General features: G+C 30.3%; 2 protein-coding genes across 2 annotated transcripts in view; both read left to right on the top strand.

The window, feature by feature from the left end:
• The first annotated feature begins 1,631 nt into the window (after positions 1-1,631).
• On the top strand, positions 1,632-8,816 carry LOC101510268 (uncharacterized). The gene is made up of 12 exons (XM_004498603.4): positions 1,632-2,002; positions 2,759-2,913; positions 3,003-3,546; positions 3,680-3,829; positions 5,271-5,788; positions 5,881-5,952; positions 6,031-6,214; positions 6,296-6,394; positions 6,490-6,556; positions 7,390-7,558; positions 7,650-8,263; positions 8,359-8,816. Exons 1-11 carry the CDS (start codon positions 1,910-1,912, stop codon positions 8,206-8,208), a joined length of 2,610 nt encoding a protein of 869 aa, XP_004498660.1. The 5' UTR covers positions 1,632-1,909; the 3' UTR covers positions 8,209-8,263; positions 8,359-8,816.
• Positions 8,817-9,899: 1,083 nt separating this feature from the next.
• The window catches only part of LOC140920127 (exopolygalacturonase-like), a 7,940-nt gene continuing 1,856 nt past the window's right edge, over positions 9,900-15,983 (top strand). The window contains exon 1 of the mRNA XM_073367456.1: positions 9,900-9,960. Coding sequence (XP_073223557.1) covers positions 9,900-9,960 — 61 coding nt within the window. The remainder of the gene's footprint in view (positions 9,961-15,983) is intronic.

Genomic DNA, 15,983 nt, shown 5'->3' with positions numbered 1-15,983 from the left:
AAATACTGATTAAAACCCATTTTATTTTTGGCATTATTGGTTGAATATTCTTCGTTTATTCTTTCTTAGTTTTTTTTTTTTTGTTGCTTTCTGCTTTGTTTTCTTTTTCTCGTCTGATAAAAACTACTGTTTTATATGACAAACACAGGTGCATATAGTACCAATTACTAAAATATATATTTGTCATCTAAAAGAAAGAAAAAAAACAACGCATATAATAACTTTGTTACATTTTCTAAGTAACATATATAAGTATTCTCTGTTGTGTTGGTTGATAATGACTTTGTTACATTTTCTAATAACATTTATTTTATTTTCTTCTTTTTTGTCATTTGGGGCTTAGTCCCATTTTCTTTATAAAAAAATATCAATGTGAAAAAATTTAATGCATGTATTCAACTATATTTCATCATGTTTCGTGTTGTTATATTGTTCATGATTAAAAATTAGTCTCAGTGGTCAAATGATCTACAATCTAACATACTTAGTCATAAATCAAATTCTTAGTTCATATTTCCTTTTTAAGATTGATCTACATTAGAGTGATTAAATAACTTGTTATATAAGACAAAAACAATTATATGGATGGTCATCTCCAAGCAACTATTGAGACAAATATGCAAATTTATCATTGGGAAAATGTAAGGTATACACATCCATCCTTTAAAACTCTTTAGGTTTCTCAATCGTTCACTAACTTGATTGTGAAGTTTATTATATTATCACAATTTTACCAATTTTATATCTTCAAATTCCAAAATTCCACCTTGAATGTTCTTGGTAGGACATTGATACCATATGTGAGAAACATTGATGATGTTTTTTTTTTTCTTTTGTTTTTTTCTTCTTATTTCACAACAAATTTTGGCGATTTGAAATACTTATCATGATTGCTCCTTTTAATTTTGTTCATAGCACTAAATTTATCAACAAATACCTTTTAGTTTTTTAATATTACCACGCGGTATCTTTTTATTTTTGAGAAAAATAATACTATACAGTTATTGATCTATTAATTTTACTATCAAATTAATTACACAAGTAATGATCAAGAATTATAACGTTATTATGTGCAAATATCACAAGAAAATGAGAAAGAGTTTATCATCCTAATTGTGACATGCACTAGTTATTGATTACAAAAATGTAATATAAACACTTTTTATAAAGATGTAATCAATGCTACATAATTTTTTTAATCAGTTTAAGAGATGTCTTATAAATAGGATAAATAAAACTAAAAACTATATGTTATCCTTATGACAAGTAAATTGTTATATTTAGACAAAAAAGAGTAATTCTATTTACAAATAAGCTTTGAAAAAACATATAAAGAGAGTTTTACCCAACTCAATTAAACATAAAAATTAACCTACATAAAATATTTAATTCAAAAGTACAAACTAAATACAATTAAAAATATATATTTTTATATTAAATTTAAAATAAAATTTAACTAATAAATATTAATATTATTATATCGAGCAGAAATATATATTTCCCATTTAGTCTAAAAGTAAATTTAGGGTTGAGGAGTAAAAAATCCGCAAGTAGTAGATTAAATGGTTGGAGCAAAGTATTAGAGTAAAATTAGAATGAGATTTATGTTAACTAAATCGAAAAGAAATGTTAAAAAGAAGAGAATAGAGAGCCGTATGTATGGGGGCGCGGCGGCCCAAGTAAAGAAGAGAAGCTAATTCACTTTCCTTCCCGCTCTCATTTTAAACGCACTTCACGCGCCCCTCTCTCTCCTCTCTCCTCTCTCCTCTCTCTCTCTCTCTCTCTCTCTCTCTCTCTCTCTCAAATATGTAGCAAAAAAGAAATGATGAAGTTAGTAAATCTAATCGAGTGTAGTTTATAGGGTTCAACAACTTCTTCTTCTTCTTCAATATTAATAATCATCCTCATAATGGATTCTCCAGAACCTTCTAACATCAAAACCACTTCTTCTTCTTCTCTCTCCACTCTCAATGCTTCTTCTTCTCAATCCCCTCAACTTCAAGTATTTTCCCTCTTTTCCCTTTTTTAATTTACGGTTAATTATCTATCTTCCCCCTTTCAATTTGGGTTCTTTACTGTCAATTTCGATTTATACTTGTTCTTTTGGATTAGGATTACTAGGTATTTCATTTTAGTTTTGCTCATTATGCCATCTATGTCAATAATTATATGATACATTCTTGTTTGTTTGGAAACTGTATTTGTTTAGGGTAAAATTCACTTTGTTTCATTGGATTTGTCAATTGTTAAAAATCACTGCTTTTTTTTTTCTTTCTGTTTACTCTTTCTCTCTCTGATGTTAATCAACTCACATTGTCTCAATTTTGCATGAGTGAAAAAAAATGATAATTTATTATTGGTATATAAGGATATCAATTTGGGTAGTGTTCATGAACTTTGGAGCATTTTTTGCACGTGCATTGATAATTGATTGTTGACTGTCATTCTTGAACCATCTTTTTTGTTTACAGATGTTTATAGACTAGTGTTATTTGGTTAACCTGTGTAGTATTATTTAGACCCTTTTATCTCATTTTTGTCAATGGGGAAAATAATGATTTGTTCTAATTCTGCAATGCTACGGTGCTATAGTGTCTATTTGACAATATTTTGTACTAAATAGTGTAAAACTGAATAATCATGTTTATTCAAATTCCACTGTGTTATAGTGCCACTAATTGACAACAATGATTTCTATTATCATGCATGAATAATGAATGGAATTCATTCACATCACGTGTTATATTCTTAATTTCAGGAATCTCCCTTTTTAAGATTTGTCAACACTCTATCTCCAATAAAGCCCATCAAGGCTACACATGTCGTACATGGTTTTCTTGGACTCAATTCTCCACCTCTTGTTTTCAAGTCGCCGCGCATTAGTGGTCTCCGTGAAACACAATACTTGGAAAGGTTCGTGACTTTTTCAATTGTGTGTTTGTGTGTGTGTTTTGCTGTTGACAATGCACTGACTCTTTGTTAACAAAATTTGTCCGTATCAGACCTCAAGGCACCCATTTATCCGATGGTGGAATATCTCAAAGTGACATTGGAGGCAACAGTATTGTTGAAGCTCGTGGTCGTTTGGAGAAATTGAAAACTCAACAGCCACTTTTAGAGGGTTTTATAACAGACACTCCAAAGGATTTTGACATCAACATTGATGCGAATACCCAAAGCTGCAGTCCTCCACCATCTGTTGATAAATATTTGGCCGATCCTGAGGATGATCAAATGTATTCAGTCAACCCAGAAATGGAACAGTCTACTGATGCAGCAGTTGAGTCATCACTAACTGAGTCAAAGAAAGTTATATTAAAATTTGATAAGGAACATGGTCCTAGTAACAGAGCAGAAGAACTTTTGCCTTTGTCAGAGGAATCTAATATGGTTCATCAAGAAAGGGCAGCATATGTTGAAGAACCTGCAAACGTAGAAGGTGAAAGAAATGGTGCTGAATGGATTTCTCAAGAGCACACAGTCTTAGACTCCAGTTCAGGTGCAGATGTTTTTGATCAACATCATTATCATGATTCACATCCCCAGGTAACTAAGTTCTTGCTTTCAATAGCTATAATGTTCGAGTTAGGGCAGTCAGTATTTATATATATGATACGATTAGTGTGCACTAGATGTCATTCAGTCTCTTTTGATTGATCTACAAAATTTCAAGCTTCAGTGTGCAGGAAATGATCAACGGCATCATAGTGACTGTACGCCTCAATTGATGCCTGATCATAACCAGGTTGTTAAAGAATTCGAAAATTGCAATGAGATGGTGTCAACCTCACAAGTAAATTCAGAGAATATCCCACAAGATGGTTCTGAGGTAATCAAATTTGTTGTTTTTTCAGTTTTATTGCATTCCACTGAAGGAATGTCAACTTAAGTGTAAATTTTGCGGACTTATCATTCCCTCTCTGAATGAGTGTGTTTATATCTATGTCATTGTTCTTTTATACTTTAGAATAAAATAGATCCTTTTGAGGTTAATGATTATTGGCTTGAACATACTACTTTTTTTAATCATTGGCACCTATTATCACCAATTAAGAGAAGAGAACAGTACATTTATTATGTTGGAACTTGGCACACTAAATCTTTAAAATCCAATAATGCTTCAATTATCTAGTTTGTTTATGGCCTTTGCATGCGTCATGGCAGGAAATTTTTAAACGAAATTAGCAGCAATGTGGTATACTCCGTATTTCTGCGGAAGATGGGTGCTGTCATCAGACATCTCTAACTATATAAATCCCCCCATTTTTCTGCTTATCTAGTTTTCCTTTGGTTAGAGGTTTCAAAATTCTGTGCATATGTTTGTAATTGCATTTTCTCAACCAAGATTGTAATGTGAGTCCTGATATTACACCATGGACTCAGGGTTAAGGGCATCTCTTAGAATAAGGAACTGAGTTTTCTGTTTATAAATATATAGCATAGAATATAGCAGCAATAACTTGTTGGCAACAAGGTTTTAGTCATGTAGGACTATGTAGTCAATGGCGGATAGCATAGCGTAGCGGACGACTCAAAAACGCTATTTCGGTGTAGCGCGTAGCGGTAAGGCTGCTATGCTCAAGTCTGGGAATGAGAAAAACTGGGGAAAAGAAGAGGTTTGATGATACAGAGAACAGGGAAGTGAAGGTCGCACCGGAGTCGTCCATAGTCGTGCCGGGGTCACATGGCAGGCTAAGTTGCAGAGACGAGAGGAGATGAAGATCGCAGGCAAGCAGAGGAGATGAGAGGTTGTGAACAAGAAGAAATAAGAGATCGCAAAAGGAAAAGCCCTAATTGGTTCAAAAAGAATAAAACGCTAGGGTTATTTTGTCGTTTTGCAGAATAAATGAGGGAGCTTTCTGTCTTTTCACAATATATGAGAGCCTTTTTGCCTTTTGGTGATAAAAAAATGAGGACTTTTATGTCTTTTTCTCCTATCTTCACTGTTGCGGTCATCTTATCCATGCTTTCTCTGCGATTTCTCCGCCACGAGCAGCGCTACACTGATCTGTTCCGCCATGGCGTTTTGCGTGGTGTTGAACCTCCGCTACACCATGCTCCGCCGCGATTGCGGCCGCTTCTGCCGCTACTGACTACAAAGATGTAGGATGAGACTACAGTAGTCTAATGGCATTATCTACTTCAGGATCATACATAAAATTTGCACAGGATAATGAGTTGCAGTCTAATTATCAGGAATTTTTCACTTTTTTGGTTCAATCAACAAAGATTTTCTTTGTGCAATATAATAATTGTTACACTCAATGTAGGCTAGTTTAAAGTATCATAGCATCCGTAGACGCTGCCTACAATTTGAGGAAGCTGCTTCCATTGATCTTGGAGGTACCAAGTCTCATGTGAAATCGAATGCAACTTCAAGCAACATGAAAATGGTTCCTGTGACAGGTTCCAAACCACCAGGAATTGGGTTGCATTTAAATAGCATTATAAATGCAATGCCAGCTAGTGGTGCTTCAACTACAGCTGTGAGATTATCTAATGGTTTACAGGGGATAAAATCCAAACCTACTATAAGTTTGCATAAAGTGGAAAACGTGACACAATCCTCAATTTTGTCCAATATTGATGGTCAGTCAGTTATTGATGCTAGAAATGAGATCCATGAAACTGATGCTTCGGTAGCTGCAGATTCTTTCATTTCCGAGTCTTCTATCTTGACAGAACCTATCGCCCTATATCCGGAAAATGCACATGATAAGAGGAGACTAAGTCCTACAGATACCGAAAATACTGAGGAATTCAACCATCCTAGCACCTCCAAGAAAAAGTCAGTTATTGTGATCTTTCTCATAGTTCATAATTTTTATTATTTACATGTTTGGTTTTGGTAGTTTCACCAAATATTGCATTGCTCTATAGGAAGAAAACAATTACTGATGATGGCGGTGGTTCTAAGGGGTGCCACTGTAAGAAGAGTAAATGTTTGAAACTGTGAGTAAATTTTTATATATGTTTTCGCACTCTATATGGTATGCAATGTCTATGTATTTTGATTTGACTACTTTGCAGTTATTGTGATTGTTTTGGCGCCGGAATCTACTGTGGCGAAGGTTGTGCTTGCCAAAGTTGTGGTAATAGAATAGAATTTGAGGAGAAAGTTGTTGAGACGAAGCAACATATTGAATCACGTAATCCAAATGCATTTGCTCCCAAGATTGTACAGTGTGTAGCTGATGTTCCATTAAATAATATGGTATAAGATCCCCACATTTTAGTATTGTTCAACCTATTGGGATTCAGAAACGAGGTGATAGTTTTGATGTGACTTTTGCAGGAAGATGTGAGTATGACGACACCGGCATCAGCTAGGCACAAAAGAGGTTGCAACTGCAAAAGGTCAAAGTGCACTAAAAAATATTGTGAATGTTTTCAGGTTGTGTATATTTTGTATATTTCTATATGCTCTAAATATTTCTTCAGTTTTACTGTGTCTGCTAAGAGTTTATATTTTGAAATATTTGTCAAAAGGCTAATGTTGGATGCTCAAGTGGATGCCGATGTGACGGATGTAAGAATGTCTTTGGCAAGAAAGAAGGTTAGAACTCATAGTATGAATAGCTATTACAAATTCCTAATGCACCACAAAATTCAACTTTTGTCTGGTTAGTAGAAATGATTTGGAGCGATGTTGGTAGGTTTTGATGTTACCAATACTGATCGTTGTAAGGATAATTGTTGAGGCCATCCCAGCACGACTTCATGCTTTTTAATGATATATTGCTAAATCATTGTGTGGTTTGAGTTGAATCCAAAACCTCAACTCAGACCCCACCCACCACTGAGTCCAGCTTCATTGCTAAAGCATGTTGGCCAGACAAATGGCACTCCTTTGCTTTATGGTGCAGTGTATTACTGGAAGTAGTGGGTTTTTTTTAAGGAAGTATTAGATCTCACGTTTTGGTGAATTGAAGCAAGTTGGTTTAACCAACTTTGTAGTCTCTCTAATGTAGCACTATTTGTGGTTTGTTTTGTTAAAAACTTCTAGTTGCTTTTGATCCCTGAAATATATGAATTAATTTGTCGCATTTCTTTTGGTTTTAGTTCCTGTGATTTTTGTCAGCATTGAAATTAATCAATATGGTCCGCATGTTATAAGAATTACTTTCAATATGGACAAATACTAGTACTAGATAGACTCAAATCAAAACAATGTAAATCAAAAGCAATTTTCTTGTATTTTAGGGATTCAAACTGGCAATAATTTTTTACAGGGACTACATTCAAATTTGTGTATATAACAGAGACTAACAAGTTATTTTAGCTTCTAAAGTATAGTCAAAATTTTATTTTAATGCCACAACTTGGGGGAAGAGAGGACACGGATCATTAAATGTATTAGTTAATACAATACACATTTGTTAAGTTCAGATTATGTGGCAATTGAACATACTTCGAGCATAGAAACGGAGAGCAGCATTATTGAAGAAGGGTTGGATGACAAACTGTACAATAGACAGAAAATGGTGGTAAGCAGGACAGGCTTGTTACGAGCACCTAATCACCTCTCACCTCTAACACCATCGCTGCAATGCTCCGAGTAAGACTGCTTTCACTGTAGAATAAGTTATTATCTTGACTATTTTGATATCTCTGCCTTAGTGCTTATTGGCCTTTTTCCATTTGTCCAGCCAAGGCAAGCAAGCTGCAAAGTCCAGACTTGCTTCTGCAAATTGGACTAAATCTTCCAAAAAATCACGCAGCAGTCTTGCACATACGGCGAGGAATGATTCTCAAAAGAATGCACCTCCATGTGTTTCGCTTAAAGAAAATGAGTGGACAGATATTGTACCATACCAACCGTCCAATGTATGTGGCATTCGCCAGTTATCTGGGGGCTCTCTTCGTTGGCACAGTAGTTCACCAATTACCCCAAGCGCTAACTTTGGTGACGAATCCAATGGCAAGCTCTTTGACATTCTAGAAGATGAAACACCTGATGTATTGAAGGAAACATCAACTCCCATCAAGTCCGTGAAAGCCAATTCTCCAATCCATAAAAGAGTTTCTCCTCCACAGAGTCATCTACTTCGGATTGGATCAAGCTCTTCAGGAGGTGGCTTGAGAAGTGGCAGAAAATTTATATTGCAATCTGTTCCTTCTTTCCCGCCGTTGACCCCTTGTGCTGATTCCAAGGTCAATTGCAATAGCAATGAGGATTCGAGTAACAATGCAAAGAAAGTGGCATAATCCTAAAGCTAAAGAATGCTCTCAGATGTGTGTATAATGCTTAGCATCTTGTCCGGTAAGTGGCAAATACATGTTGTTATTTGGTGTAAATTATTACAGAATTTTTCCATTTCAGTAACACTTTTTTTCTTCAATCCATATGGCAAACAGGTTACCAGATGACTTATTGTGTGAACAATCAATGCCAACTTGAAGTTATGACTGAATCGTCTTTCCAATGTGTAGTATTCCTTTATATTTGTACACATTGAAAATTGTCGTTTAGAAGTTCTTTCTTGGAACAGATTCTGAGTAGTAGTATATTTTTCTTGCCCCCACCTTCTATTGGATAAGACTGAATGCTATTGCATATTCTCAAATGGAGTCCCGTCCTTTAAGGGGAGTGGCCGTGTCAATTAGTTAGGCTTCATAAAACATCAGTTATTGAGTACAAAACTGATTATATATATTGATAATTAGTATTGAGTGTTTTGACAATAAGCCAAGCCAACTCAAAGTTAGTGTGGACTTGATTTGACAGTTAACTTGTGGAGTTCAATTTATGAGCTACTTGAGTTGAACTCAAGCTGAAAATTGGGATCATTAAATAAATGATTGAACTTGAGTTATATGTGTGATTTATTTGGTTCATGAAACTTGTCAAAATAATAAAAAAAGTCATTATAAACATCTAGCATACTACTTTTATCTTAAAGAAGTGTCCAATATCTTCCCCCAAAACTACAGAAGACAGTCATGACTTTGGATATTCCTTGTAAACATCTAGCATATTACTTCTATCTTCAAAAATATTTCCATTGCCCACTATTTCTAAAGCCCATACTGAGTTTAAATGTTATTTTTTAAAAGACTTTAACAGTAAAATTCACACACATTAAATGCGAAGAAGATAAATATTGTGGGTTTAAAATTGTATTACAACACATCAAATATTACTACACATTCTTTTACCAATTGAGTTGTACACATATCAAATACTATATTATGTAATATAAAATATCTGTATGTTATACTTGCCATATTAAAACCAGTGATGTTTACACATATTTGTGTAGTGTTTTGATGAATGTGATACACCATAAGACCTTGAGCTCGAGTTGGAACATTAGTATCTAATACACCTAATAAGTATCTAATGTTCCAACTCAAGCCATATTCAACGGACTCCGCCTCAAAGAAATAGGCTAAGATAGATAAATATTGTTGTTATTAGTGTCTCATTATTTTGATACTGTTGGCTATGGAGGGGCATTATTTGTGATGAAAATGACTCTTTCATTGAAGCTTTTACTTGTTGATAGAGCATAATAAACTAATAGAATGAAAATGGTTATTTTATTGAAATATGAAAGGAAATTACATCAACAGTTCTAGAGCATAGGCTACTCAAAGAGAGAAATATCCAATCAAATCGTTACAAACATTAAAATTAATAATATATTCAACTGAACAGCAAACACACACTTAAAAGAAAATAACCTAACTTCTTAAAAGTGACAGTTAACTATCTACATTTTTTTTCTTCCACTCATAGACTCTCCATACTTTGGACTTCTCATGACCCAAGCCCCATAACACATCCCCTTCCACTAGGTTAAACCCATGCGAACCTTATCGTTACCCCTGTCTTGAAATTAAGCCCTATCCTCAAGGTTGGAATCTGAAAATTAAGCATGAAATAATCACTCATAATGGATTTCGGCATGCCATGCAGTCTCACAACTTCTTTCAAAAAGATGGCAACTAATGAATGTATGTTTCAACGAGACAAAATGGCTTAATTTTGAGAGACGGTCCACAACAACTAGAATAGCTTTATAACCATCAACTCTTTATCATATGTTGACTTGCACAATTTAGCACCAGAAAAGGCCTTACTGAAGCGGTGTTTAAGTTGTGCATCAAAACGGCACCAACTCCTTTCCCCGAAGCATCACATTCAATTTTAAATGGAAGTTCAAAATTAGGAAGTTCAATTTTATGTGCTTCTCCATTCATCTTTTTGATTATGGGGGTAATTATAGGGCCGAACACTCACAGGTCCTACCCCACGTTTTAACACAATAGCGTGAGAGTTATTCCTTAATCTCTGTAATAACAGCGGCATAGTTAGACAAGAGATGTTGCAAGTCCTTAGGATGTTCAACATGACATTTTAGGTAATTGTACTTTATATGACATTCAACTTCAATTTTATTTTATAATAATATATTTAAATATATATTAAAATTAACGAAGATTAATAGGCTTAAATTATTGGCAAAAATATATCAATGGTTTTTTAAGTTTAACTCAATTTGTACTTAGATTTTTTAAGTTTAGTTTATCTCGATTTAATCATTTAATTTACATTTTATTTATACTGTTAATCATTTATCTCAATTTAGACAATAATTAGTTCAACTGAAAGCTTCTAATCATTAGAAATTCTACCAAATGTTGCAACATGTCCCTCACACTAATCATTAAAAAAACATTCACTAAATTTTATGATTTGTCTATTTTAATTTATCTACAACAATTTAAACACAAGTATAACTTTAAAAACAAGATAATAAAAGTCAATCTACATAATCAATTTATTTAACCTCCTTCACGTGTAACGACTCGTTGCGACATTTTAATTAGATTTTTATAATTTTATGACAGTAATTCGATAAAATTTTCAAACTTAAAGAATCATATGCGTAATTTAATATATCATAAAGACTAATAGGGTAAACCGAATGTAATTTAAAGGACCGAATTGAGAAAAAATAAACTTAAGTGTTTTTTCCAAAATTACTTAGTAGTAATAAAAAATATTATTTATTTTTATTTAAATAGGTCAACCTAATAAATCTAGAAGACTTTCTATAATCTCTAATATAACTTTTATAACAAAATAATATTTTTAGAAACATCACCTTTGTCTATTAAAAAAAAAAGTCTGACCTATATTAATTGTAAGGTAAACTAGATTATAAATATCTGCTGATGAGTCTAACCTCTTTTCATCTCATATGGAGGTTTGATAATAAATGAAAGTGGTAATGGTAAATATATTGGCCTCGCTGAGTGCTTACATGGCAAAACAATACACATCCAATAATACAAAGTGATCATAAATATTAAAGTTTCATTAGTACGAAGAAAAATAAGAAAATTTAAAACAATAGTTTCTGAATTTTTTTAAGGTCAATTAGGAAAGTTTAATTAAAAAACACCGTTAATCATTTTATGATTTTCTCAATTAAATATTTACTAGATAGTTCTAAATATTCATAATGACCTTAGTTTCTATAATTATCATTATCACGATTTTTTCTTTAATTTAGATGAGTGAAATTTGTTCTAATCTCTTTCTATATATTCTATTATAGAAAACATATTTCAACTTCAAACTTAGATTGACTACATAACTATCTTTGACTTTGAAAATACTATTTCAAGACAGCAAACTAAGTCTTATTTAATTTTTTTTTATTATAAAAAAACACAAAATTAAATTAAATCAATATAAAAATAAAATAATTTAGTAAATTGATATTAAATCAAATTATGGCTCTAAACCACCTATCCAATGAATGAAAAAGTGAGGGAGATAGGTCCTTAGATAAAGGGTCAGCATCTTTCAATGGTGGTGAGCGAACATAAATAAAATATTACATATATTACGATGATTATTTTTTATTTTTTTCTAAAAAGGCTAAATTAAAATAAAAGAAAATATATTGTAAGAACAGAAAATACATTTAAATCTAATTCTTAAATCTTCAATTATGTTCAGTTTAAATTTTGACAAAAATTAAAATTTATAATTAAAAAATGAATACTCTTCAATTAAATTAAATCTTCGTATAAAATTTAAATTCTTCAATTAAATTACGAGAACTCTACATCATAAGGTATGTAGAGCTTATTCAACAATTTACATTCAATACCATACAAAGAAGAAGATTTTTATTTTATTTGTGTGAAAGAAGAAGAAGATTTAAAACATTGGATTATGATTTTCTCAATTGAATAAAAAAAATGATTTTCTTAATTAATTACTATTGTTCACATTGATATGTCAAAATTGTTAAATTGAATATCTCGTCCCGACCTAAGTTTAAAACTAAGAGCAATCGTGTGAGTTTATGATAATATATTTACCATCTCTTCTAATGACCACGTCATATTAGCTAGCAACGCATGGTCTTAACTCATTGGATGTTCTCGTTTGTTTTTACGGTGATTAAGTATTTTAAGTCCACCGTTGGCACTGAGTTATTGTTTTTTAGAGATGGTCCATGAGAAGCTCAACGACAGATATGGATGGAAATAAACTAGAATGTCGTCAGGGGCCTATGATATGACCTACTTATTGTCTGACCTGTTTAATAAAAATGCTAAGTTTAAGCTATTTTAAAGCATATTTATTTAAATAGGTCAGACTCAGAATTTTAAAAAAAAACCTATTAGGCACGAGAGACCGGTCTATATATATTTTATTATTTATAAATGTTATTTTTTATTATTATTTAGTAATAATATTATTTTCTATTTTAAAGTCTATCAATTAGACAATCATTTAGTAGTCATTTCATATTATCCGCAATTTTTCTCAGTTCTTTTCAAGTTGATTCGTTCATATTATTATATAACTATTATACTATGTAAGTTTTCAATATTTACTATTTCAAAATCTTATTTATTTTTCTGTTTTATCTTTGTATTCCTTTAATAAAGTTAGCCTTTGTAAAATATGTTAAAAATCTTCTAGAAACTTCATTGAATTTCTTCTAATTTTATGTTTTATAAATAATAATAAATCTTAAATTAAAATAGTATATGCAAATTTATAAAAAATAGTAAAAAAAAATGATAAAATAGGTGCACTCCCTTTAGAAGTGTTTCAAAGTTGATAATAATATTAATTGTATTATTACTGAATATGTCCGAGTTTGTTTAAGAGGTAATAATGAATGCGTTTGTTTTAGGAAAAAAAATCTATTATTTAAAACCAAAATTGTGTTTGTTTAAGGTGAATAAAGCTTTTAAATATTTTAATGTGAATAAAACTTTTAAATAGACTTTTAGGCTAGATTAAACTTTTAAAAAGGTCAGACCAGACCGTAAAAACCTATAATAGGCCGTAAGTCTAAAAAATTAACCGTATGGCCGACTTAGGCCTTTCAAAAATCTAACCTTACCTAACTTATTCTCACCCCTAATAGGAGAGGATATAGACTAAATCATTTTCAAAATATTATTTAGAAATATGATTAAAACAATAAATCACAAACATTCATAGTCATGATTTTAGAAATAATTATAGTAAAAATAATTTTTTTAATGATATAATTGTTATGATTGATGACTTTTTAAAATCTTTTTATATTTACAATATATATAAATTAAATCTAAATCTTTTTATGGTAATTGTGTTAGCCTATCATTTCAAAAAAGTATCACAATGCAAACCTTTGAAAAATGTTCAACATCCTTTCAATAAAATTTTATTGTGCATTTAAAATACAATCTAAACTTTTTTTATTGAGCTATCATAATCAATGCCATTTTAAATATTCTAGATATCTTATTCTAGGATTAAAAATTGAATCTCTAATAAAAAGAAGATGTAATTTTAATAATTAAAAATTATTTTAAAATATTATATTTTTATCAAATTAAGCACAAAAAATTCAAATTAATTTATTTAAATTGTAAATAATATCTCTATACAATTTAAATCTAATATGAGAGTGGTCAGAATAAAAAAAATTACAGTTAATAATATAGTTTTGTAAAGTTCATGGTATATTATAAAAAAAGTTGTCCCTAATCATAGTAGACATATTTGTATCTGTGGTATATTTTTTTTACTCTTTAGGTTGTATTTGTTATTTTGTAACTTCCTTTTAGATTCTTTTGAAAACTTCACTTATGATAAAATAGAAAGAAAATTAAAATAAAATAATAATGTACAAATAAAAATACTATAAGAAATGAATATATGACATTAATTTACTATAAGAATGAGTTTTGATTTCTTGTAAAAAATTAATATCATATACTATTTAATGAATTTTGCTGAATTTTTTTTTTTCTCTTAGGCCGTATTTGTTATTTTGTAACTTATGTTTTGATTCTTTTGAAAATTTTACTCATCATAAAATTAAAATTAAGTTAAAATAAAACAATAATGTACAAATACAAAATGTACTATAAGAAATGATTATATGACATTAATTTATCATACGAATAAATTTTGATCTTTTATTAAAAATTAACATCATATACCATTAAATGAATTCTACTAAAATTGTTCGAATGAAAAATATGAATTTCAAAATTTCGAAAAGATATTTTATTTAGAATCTTTTTAGATGATTTCAATTAAATTAAATTATTTATTTAGATTGTTTTTGTAGTTGTTATTTAAATTTAAATTATAATATTTATGAATACAATAAATGTTGGATCATTGTTTGGATAGAATTGATTCTAGAAGGATGGAATAGAACTGATTTTAGAAGGATACGTGAAAATAAAATTGGTTCAAAATGGTATTTGTATAGATAAATTTTTATCAATTTCTATCTATAATAATTTTCTTGATTTTTTCCGTCTCTTTAACCAGAAATGTTTAATTATAAATATCTATTAAAAACTTTGCTAATTACATTTGACTTTTATTACTTTTTAAGGTTATTTTTTTTGTTATTATTTTATAATGCCAATATTTTTATTCTCATTACAAGTTAATTTATTCATTTTATAGATTCACTTCTATGTATGTATTTCTTCTCACCAAATAGAAAAACGGACAATTAATTGAAAATAGTTGATAATTAATAAGATTTAACATGATTAACCTTTTTAAACGTTTTTTATATATAGAAAAAATCGTTATACCAAATTATTTTATAGTGTCATTCGATTCGATTTCATTTTTCATTAATGTGCGCTAAAAGCCCCTTTATATATAAGTATATTAGATTAGATGTATGAGTCAAAAAAATTATATTAATTTGCATGAATAATCAAGTATAGACAATATTAGTTTTTAAGCACACTCGTTGTTAGAAAATACATACCATGGTGAGTTTTTTTTTTTTTTTTGAATGGTATAGGATTATAGATCTGAATTATTTGCCACTTCAACTAATTCAAACCCATTAGTTTCATTTGAACTAAATGATGCAAGACAATTTTTCTACTCGTTATGTTTTTTACAATGAATTTAGACAACTAAACGAGTACTTGTATTTAAATGTAAATTCAACTAATAAAGTACAGTTACTCATTAATTACTCTTTCAATTAATCTACAATTAATGCAAACATTAATAGTATTTAGACAATTAAATAACTACTAATACATGCACGTCTATGATAATTTCACTGTTTGCAAATAACTATAGTACTTTTTTGATATTTCCAATATTCCAATGAATATATTCATGATGCAGGACTTGCTTATAATTGGCCTTCTGATATTTTGTATTGTATCTTGCAACTCGTGGGTTGGATTTTGTCAACAAAACACTTTTAATGTGCTTCAATATGGTGCCAAAGGAGATGACATTTCTGATGATACACAAGTATTTATATCATTATTTATTTATTTATTTATTTATTCAATTTTTATTTTTATTATGTTATAATAATATTCGTTCTACATTATCGTTGAACATTAGTATGTGAATGTATATTCAAGAATTATTATTCTTGCCTCTAGTACTCTTATAAGCGACTTAATTTATTAATTTAATTCACTTAAAAAATTAAAACAATACCTGAGTCCTT

This window comes from Cicer arietinum, chromosome 4 (genome assembly GCF_000331145.2).
Source record: "Cicer arietinum cultivar CDC Frontier isolate Library 1 chromosome 4, Cicar.CDCFrontier_v2.0, whole genome shotgun sequence".
NCBI classification, from domain to species: domain Eukaryota; kingdom Viridiplantae; phylum Streptophyta; class Magnoliopsida; order Fabales; family Fabaceae; genus Cicer; species Cicer arietinum.
Note: the sequence above shows the minus strand (reverse complement) of the source record. Positions and strands in the feature narration are given on the sequence as shown.